At 41.3% G+C, this 9248-nt stretch overlaps 1 protein-coding gene across 9 annotated transcripts in view; it reads right to left on the bottom strand.

Annotated features, from left to right (window-relative positions):
* The window catches only part of PPP6R3 (protein phosphatase 6 regulatory subunit 3), a 136853-nt gene that overhangs the window by 80398 nt on the left and 47207 nt on the right, over nt 1-9248 (bottom strand). For all 9 annotated transcript variants that reach the window (XM_019519830.1, XM_019519832.1, XM_019519834.1 and 6 more), the window contains 4 exons: nt 5248-5313; nt 4663-4775; nt 3465-3578; nt 369-498 (listed from right to left, as the gene is read on the bottom strand). In XM_019519830.1, the coding sequence (XP_019375375.1) occupies nt 369-498; nt 3465-3578; nt 4663-4775; nt 5248-5313 (423 nt within the window). The remainder of the gene's footprint in view (nt 1-368; nt 499-3464; nt 3579-4662; nt 4776-5247; nt 5314-9248) is intronic.

The raw sequence follows: 9248 nt of genomic DNA, 5'->3' as shown, positions 1-9248 counted from the left end.
TTTGGGGGGGGGGGGGGGGGAATGTGCCCCCATCCCTGGGGAATATGCACAGCAACGGGGACCCAGAACCACCACCACCCCCAAATCCATGGCTCTGTTTTAAAGGAGAAAGCCACATCTCTGGCCTTCTCGTTTAAAAGAAAATCCATACTTTCCCACAGTGAATGGAGACCCAGATCCCTGGTAATGAATAACTAAGCTGTCAGTATCAGAATTCCGTCTGCACATTAACTGGTTATCAGAAACCATGCCCAACCCCCCGCAAAAATATTTAGCCCTTTTTTTGAGTCAGCTGAGACTGTCTAATTATGTCATACAAATAAACGAGCAGTCAGTTTTTAACATTATAAGTTGTGTGTTTCACTTACTTTTGGGGGCTCAAGGAGAAGTTCATGGAAGGAAGAAAGTCGTGCTTTTATGGCTTCTAATACACTTTTGTTGACTGAATATGTCGAATGGCTCATACCTGGAGGACAGATCTCTATATGGCCTTCAAATCTAAATATATAACATACACACACAATTTGACTGATTAATTTTGAAATATTGTAAAAGTAGTTACAAAATTTAAATCAAGTAACAGTCTTCATACCGGTTCTGTAGGAACATAAGTAAAAGAACTAAGTCTAGAGTGAAGTCACAAATAAAAATAACTCAGGAGCTATAAAATATAGAACAAGATTCAACTTGTTACTTTACAGCCACTCAGTCTATTATGAAACCAACCCTTAACTACATCAGATATATATTTTAGTCACTTAATATTAAATAGTTTCAACTTCAACAGCAAAAATAGAAGCTGTAAGCAAAAACAAAGTTTTCCATATTTGCAAGATAAAGAATCATGCAACATATGTGAAGGCAACAGGCAACTTAGCTACTTTCCAAAATTCAAGTAGTTGTAAAATTACATATAAATCAAGAGGCAGGTTTCAAGCTCTAGTTCAGTGGTGTCCTACAGATGCAGTGCCCCCCCCCCAACATCACAAGTTAGAGCTTGACGCTAGGGACTGAAATCACACATAAACCAGTATAAGTGATCGGGATCTGATTCAAATCTGTAACACAATAGAAGTTCAGTGCACATAAATTGCTTTCCAAATGGGTGATATCAGTTTAAGATAAGCTTGGATGGATGTAGTATCAGACTTAACTGCTTTAGGTTAAATTGGTTTATTGAACTTCTGTCCCAGATCCCCTCCAGATTCAAGTTAACTCAGTCCCCTAGCATCCCAGGATGCTTTGCACCTCCCCCATGAACCTGCCCTCGCACAGTAAGCAGGCTAGCTTTGGCCCAAGCTGTCTGCTCCAGCCAAGCAGAGAGACATGGTCCAACACCCACCAGCTTCTAGTCTGGGCCACTGCAAGCATATAGCTTCATTTCTGGAATCAAAAGTGAATGTCTGTTCATTTGTTTATTGGTTCAATCTACTCAGCTTAGACTAACCTGCAATGACTGAACTGATTCAGTCTCAGGCTTTTTGCCTGCCTGTACTTAGCCTGGCTGCAGCACTCTTTGAAGGCTAAATCCAGACCCACCTCCAGCACCAGGAAGCCATGGGAGTTAACACAGCACTGCTCACCCTATGCCCAGATTCTTCACCCCTCCAGTAAACCCCACAGACCAAGTGATATGGCTCCATGGGCTGAATCCAGACAACCCTGCTCTAGTCTACATACTGTTTTAGCAACTCAGTCTACCATCACACACTTGATGCTGAAAACTATGTAAAATGTTACTAGTGTAACATTTAATTATGCTAAGTCTCAGGATATAGACAATCATATTGTAACAGCTCAAAGCCTATGGAGGGCAGAGGAAGGAGAGTTGCTGTTTGGAATCACATCTACTGTTATAATCTAAATGTTAAGTCTGCATGAGCCTGACACTAGATGAAGATGCCAGTAGTTCTACTACATTTGTATCATTATAGAATCTTGCAGGTTGGGATTCAGTAGTTACATTCTAATAGCTTGCATCAGTATCCTTTGGTAGAGCTACAACTGTTACATCCATCTACACCAGTGATTCTCAACAGGAATGCCATGGCACCCTGGGGTGCCTTGAGATCTTTAAGGATGCAGAGGGCCACGCAGTGTTCACACTGTTAGGTGTGCAAACATAATTCACAAAACAAGCTCAGAGTTTTCACATGGGAATCCACAGTGTTAAAAAAATGCTAACATGTTGTGGTATGAGTTCTTTGCGACAGAAGAATTGCTTTCTTATTTTTCTGTAATCAAAAAAAGTAAAAAAAGAGCAGCAAAAAATAAACACCGGTATTTTCTGAGGGGTGCTTCAAGTATTAAAAAGGTTGACAAACACAGGTCTGAAACAGGCTTGGGTTTGGAGAGAGAAGCTGTCAACTGAGGCTAGAAACAGATTTTTTTATCCTGCAGAACCATGCAAAATATTTCTATGTCCTTGCTTCCCTGTACTGTCTTTAAAAAAAATAAATAGGTGCAACTATCATACCTCAAAGCACCAGAAGCTGGAACAAGGAGAACACTTACAAAAAGTTCACATACAGCATGCCAGCAATAACAGCTACATGTAGTCACTTAATACAGTGACTATATTACAGTGGACAATAAACCGATTATGAGCCAGCAATGTGCCCTTGCTGCAAAGAAGGCTAACGGCATACTGGGCTGCATTGGTAGGAGTGCTGCCAGTAGGTCAAGGGAAATGATTATTCCCCTTTATTCAGCACTGGTGAGGCCACATCTGGAGTATTGTGTCCAAGTTTCGGGCCCTGAACTACAGAAAGGATGTGGATAAATTGGAGCAAATTCAGCAGAGGGCAACAAAAATAGTGAGGGGGCTGTGGGACGTGACTTCTAAGGACAGGCTGAGTGAACTGGGCTTGTTTAGTTTGAAGAAAAGAAAACTGAGGGGGGATTTAATAGCAGCCTTCAGCTACCTGAAGGGAGATTCAAGAGGATGGAGCTAAACTGTTCTCAGTGGTGGAGGATAACAGAAACAGGAGCAACAGTCTCAAGCTGCAGCAAGGGAAGTTTAGGTTAGCTATTAGGAAGAATTTTCTCACTAGTAAAACACTGGAACAGGTTGCCCAGAGAGGTGGTGGAAACTTTCAAGGGCTAAGATCCACTATAAGCTCAGGTACAATGGAACCCTGAGTACCTAAATAGACAAGATGGTTGCATGAAAAATAAGCTGCCCAATATGAAGGCCTGAATAACAAATTTCAAAAGACAAGACATTATTCTTCTCAAATGCTAGCTTGAAGTTTATCTGTTTAGGTTTTGTCCATTCTGACTGTATATTTCTATCCACGTGGGACAGGAAAATGTAACAAACAACACAAAACAAAAACACCTTCCAAGTAAAAAACTAGCAAACATTCATCTTTGATACAGTTCAGTATACCATGTTTTCCCGCTACCTCTAGCAAAAAAGTTCAGCAGTGGCATAACTCTTAATAAGAAAAAGAAAATCTTACGTTGGTCGTCTCGTCTCAAGTAAGGTCAGTAATATTTGGATTGCACTGACTATTGCAGACTCATTTTTCTCTTTATGAAAGATATTTGATAATAGCTGTTCTATAATTTCTTGCCTAGAGAGAAGACATTGACAAAGTTTGACAAGCAGCTTCTTAAAATGGAAACTAACATCTACAATATAATTACAACATACACCCTTCCCCTATTTGTCCCCCACACTGAACCACTGCACAGCGTTTGCCAAAATAGTTTTTATGTTACTTTTTCCCCCACTTCAAAATTGTTGCCTTCATTAAAATATTTAAATCAACTATGAATTAAATTCAGGACAAGACTACTAAACACAGACCACATAAAATAAATACTGTTCGATATGAGATCAAATTAGGCTTTGTTCACCTGCATAAATTACTGCAGGATAAACCCATTACATGCAGGCAACAAAATGTACTTTGAAAGTACAAATCTGCCATTTTCCAAGGATAAAAAAAATAAAATGGTAGCATTTTTTTAGGCAAAGTAGGGATGTGAAAGGTTAACTGATAAGTGAAGTGATACCTGGTTAACTTGTAGGCCAACAGTCTGGCAAGGACGAAGGGGGGAGGGCAGTCAGGGAAGTGCCCCAGCAGGGCTGGCAAGAGGCTGTGAGGGGAACTAGTACCTATAGCCTAAGAGGAAAATAGCAAGCAGCCTAATCACTCATCAGTTAAGTAATTAGCTGCTCCCTCAGGAGGTGCTCCCAGCTCTGTCCCAAGGGAGGGCTTCACCTGGGCCCTGCTGTCTGGCTGGGCTTGCCTCCTCCTACAGTCCCCCTAGTCTAAGGGCTCCAGAAATGGCTCCCAGCAGCAGCTGTGTTAGAGCTGTTGTGTTATCAGTTAATTGTTTAACAGATATAGAGGAAGTTAGCTTCATACAAGCTATGAACTGGCTGCCCAGAGTTTTCCATCTAATGACTCTGTGAAATCCGATGAAATATGAACTTTCACTTCTACCCAGGAGAACTTTTACAATCTTTTCTCCAATGCCTGATGAAGGGTGTTTGTGCAAGCAGGCATGCAATTAAAGAATTTGTTTTGCAAAAATCTTGTTGGTCTAATAAAAGGTATCATTTCTACGAGTCCTGATTGATATTTTTTAAAATGATATTTACATCCCTAAGGCAAAGGGCCAATAAATCAGAAGGAAAACAAAACATACTTTTCTAGAGTTGCAAGCAGTGGATCTGGTTCTGAACTGTTCTGTACTTGTAACATCTGGTCTCTACTCAGGCGAATAATTTCACAGAGTGATTGGGATGCATTTGAATGCCTCTGAAAAAGAAAGGTTTTGTTTAAGGGTGTTTAAATTAATTCTTCAGTCCAGAATTTATGAGGTTTGCACAAACAGGCTCATTAGTTCTCATGCAATTTATTTTTATATAAAAAAGGGAAGAAAAACTTAGCTACATATTTCTAAATCCTCAGGTTGTTCCTGAATACCAAGGTACAGATCTAAAAGTTGACAACTCCCAATAATCAAGCAGAATAGCATTGGTAAAAGATCACTTTGAATCCTAAAAATCTCAAATACTCAAGAGTTACAGGACCAGAACCTTGGTGCAGGTAGGAGAAGCTGCCTAAATCCCAAACAAATCCTAAAAAGTCATTATCAATACTGAAGTTCTATTTTCTGATTAGAGGTTTTATGTAGGTGGAAAAAATAGAATTGAGGTGTTTTAACTTTTTATATTATAAGTAATTAGGTAAACAACTGGTACTACAGAAGCATCACAATAGTACTCACATCCTCATCTTGAGAAGGATGTACAATTTCCACAAGCCGCTGGATAATTCTCTCTTCATTTAACCACTGAAAAAAATATTAAGTGAAAGTAAACAACTGCAGTTCATATAAGAAAAAACAAATTAGGTAGACTAAAAGAACTCCTACTAAAGAAGTGATTAATTCTCAAACTCCTGTCCCTCCAAATACAAGCATTTGGTACAATAAGCAAAAATCCCCAAAATTGCAAGCAATATCAGGAATAGAAATGTGTAATGTGCAATGTCAGCAAATGCACCAGTCTAGTTACCACATTTATTCAAATCCTAGACAAGTCTCCCCCATCCCCAAAATCAGCAAGGGGGGGGGGGGGAAGGGTGAAAAAAACCCCTAGTCTTGGATTTGAGCACTGGCCTGGGGAAGGCAGCAGTTCACATCTAGCTTTGACCCTTGGCTGAAGCCAGAGCAGAGCCACTGCCTGCCCCGAGCCACAATGGCTCATTTGGCAAGGAAGGGGGTATGCGAACAAGGGGGAGACAATAGGGTGGGAGGGGGCCTGCAGCCTTTCCCCCTACCCCTTGACCTCTGTATAGAACGGGCCACAGGAGGGGGAAGGACAGGACAGGAAAGCACAGCAGGGGGCAGAGGTCTGGCCCCTGGCCACTGCTTTCCCCACCACAGCAAGGGGGGAAGGAGGGCAGGAAATGCAACAAATTCGAAAAAAAAAGGAACACACCCATTCACTAATTAGTTTCTATACATGGAAGATTGTAACAAAACTGATACATTTTCCAGGTACAGAATATAATTATTGGCATGTGGGGGGTCATCTTAAATTTGAAGTCATCCTGGATTCAGGCAAAAATGGAACTTTCTACAGAAAATAAATTGGATGAAGATTACAAAACAAAATTATTTGCCCTGAAAAAGTAACACCAAACACTTTCCACATTATAACTAGAATGTGCAACACAGAGACTGACTATATATTTCTCACCCTTACTTCTTTTGTTCATAAAATACATCTTTGGTGGAAAGGTACACTGGCATACCATTATTTTAAAAAGGTGAGACAAAGAACAAATGAAGAATGCAAGTTTCAGAAACCCTATCTTCACATACTAGAGGTATATGGTTGCTTGCAGACATTTAAAAACACCACACTTTACCAGAAGCAGCAGCACGTTACTCTGACCCAGCTCCACAGTGTCTGTATACATTGGGCACTTCACCAGGGTTTTTGGCACTTTTAGCTGAAGCTGATTTCATCAGCTATTAGATAAAAGCACCAAAAGCACCCCACTAAAGTGCCCGATCTATAACAATGATGGGCGAGTTGGGTCCAGCTAAGGCACTGACTCTTCTGGGCATATGCTGGGCTCGGTATTAAGCGTGCCAAGTAAAGTACAGCTTTTCTGACTCTTTTAACATTTGCAAGCAGACTATATACATCCATCTCTTTAAACGCCAATGTGTCAAGTGAAAGTAGTAAAGGTGGCCAACGTACGCCTTTAAGGAGTAAGACGGGGTGTCAAACATATCTGGCCCCAGATCTAGCCTGTGGGGCTTCTTGAGGGCTGGACAACCTGTGACCAGTGGCAGTGTAAACTCCCACGGCAGCTGGAGGGATTATGATGCAAGTTATACAAAAAAAAACCAACTTTAAGATGTTTGCACTCAATGCCAAAACAGAAACTAATTTCATTTTCGCACAATTATCTTATTGCCTACATCTTGTAGGGCCAAGAGGAGCTGAAGAATATCTAATGCTTTCAAAGTGTTGGCTGGTTCAACAGATGCTAAGGAGGGCACAGGTGAGTATCTTTTCGCCACTTGGCTGTCAGGTGTAATTTTCATTATAATTTAGTATGCATGCATATTTATAAGTGGATAATTATGTTTTAAGAAGTGATAAGTTAGAAAAATCACATACAAAACAATGGGCCACACTTTAGTTACTGCACTGAATCCCTGACAAAATGACAAGTTATTGCAGTCACTATTTTGACAGATTTCACTCCAAGTTTTTATAAAGCCTCTATTAATGCCCATCCAAAACCTTGGGTGAACAGAGATTAAATAAATATAAATGCACCCATGGAGATTCAAGGTAGGCATCAGCTAAACAGTTTTACCAATCAGCATTAAATACACTCCCCAGAACCCCCATGCCAAACTTGAGAGGAAAATTACTTGATGCCTTTGTAGTATGACGGTCAAACTCCAGCAGTGAAGGATAAAGTTCTCAGTCTAAGAAGTCCTCCACTCAAGTACAGTCTGACAAAATTTCCTCACTCATAGCTCTACTGTTCTTTTTTAAAACGGGTATTACAGGATGCTACAAAGGATGACTAGCAACATGTCTAATGTAGGATGCAGTCTATTTATTTAAAGTGCAAATGCATAGAGTCATTTAAGCCCACAAATTAATTGTGAGTTAAGTGCACTTTTACAGCAGTCAAACTTAAACAGAGCCTTCCTATATGATGCCTGGTTCAGACTCCTACTATTTTTTTTCTTTGGTTGATTTGTGTTATTTTTAAAGTGCTAGATTCACACAGCTGAACTAAGTGTGTGCAACCTGCCACAAACCCAACACTGATAATATCTGTGTATTAGTCAGAGTTAATATTATGAAAAAATATTTGTGTACCTCTTGTATCTTCACAGAACAAGTTAGATAAAGACACCATGTACCGAAATCATGTTACCTATCCTTTAGCTCAGTGAATCTGTTCCAAAGACAGACAGTTGTTTAAAAACAATTTAACTGCAGATCCTCATACCCACTAGGGCTACGCGAAATTTTGCCGGCTGTTTCATTTCAACACTGTTTCAACTAATTTCGAGCTTGAAAGAGCAAAATAAGTTTCGAGCTTCAAAACAAAACAAGGCTAGTCGAAACATTCTGAAAGTTGAGTTTCGAAGCAGCCAGCAGCCAGGTGGTAGAAGACAAGGGAGGATCAGGGCTGTGCTCCCAGGCGTTCCAGGCTCAGCCAGACAAGGAGCATAGCCCTGGCTTCCCCCGCCTCCCACCGGGCTGCGGGAAGCCGATCAAAGCGCAGGGGAAAGGAACCGAGCCCCGGCTCAGTTCCCCTCCCCAGTGCTGTGATCAGGCTGGAGAAGGGAACTCAGCCTAATCCCTCAGTTCCCCCCCCAGAGCAATCAGCTGGGCTGAGTTCCCCTCCGCAGCCCAATGCTAGGCTCAGCTCAGCCCCAGTTCCCTTCCCAGATTGATCCCAGTGCTGGGGAGGTGAACAGAGCAATGGGGTTCAGTTCCCTTTCCCAGCACTCCAGTCCCAGGCAGCATCCCTCCCTCATCTAGCAGGCATATGGGGCCTGCAACCCCCAGACGACTGGCCCAGCCCCTACAGTCCTCCCAGGGCTGGGCCCCAATCGACCTGCCAGATGAGAAAGGCCATTTCAAGTTTCCCCATTATAGGCTATGGGCGAAACGCTGAAAACAGTGTCAAAACAGCATCACTGTTTCGACAAAATGAAACAGAACAATAGTTTCAAATCGAAATGAAATTCAAAACAAAATGCTGTTCCCTCGAAACAAGTCAAAACAGAACAGTGACGTTTCACACATCCCTAATACCCACCGGTGGAAGACACACAACAGGATGCATGAGACCAAGACCTACATATGTAAACCTAATTCATGTGCATGGTTAAAATGCACACCAAGCAACACTTTCAAAGTGTGAGAGCTGTTCTGAGAGCTGGTGTAATGTTAAGATTCAAAGACTCAAAAAACTGCTGGTACAACAAGGTTTTTTTACTATCTGTTTTATGACATCTGAAGCTGCTCTTCATACTGCAATGTTTGTGACAAAAAAAAGTTAGCTCTCAGAAGGTTCTGGTTTACAAGCAAGGTAAATACTACACGGTTTCTGTAAACCAAGCTCCTTTCCCCTGTCAGGGCATTTTTACATCCCTCTGTTCTCTTTCACAAGTTTGCTTTGTGCCACTCCCATCCCTTCCCTCACACCAGGAGCTTTTTTTTTTTTTTTTCCTCT

Source organism: Gavialis gangeticus, unplaced genomic scaffold, assembly GCF_001723915.1.
Source record: "Gavialis gangeticus isolate Ggan-Ray unplaced genomic scaffold, GavGan_comp1, whole genome shotgun sequence".
Lineage (NCBI taxonomy): Eukaryota > Metazoa > Chordata > Crocodylia > Gavialidae > Gavialis > Gavialis gangeticus.
Note: the sequence above shows the minus strand (reverse complement) of the source record. Positions and strands in the feature narration are given on the sequence as shown.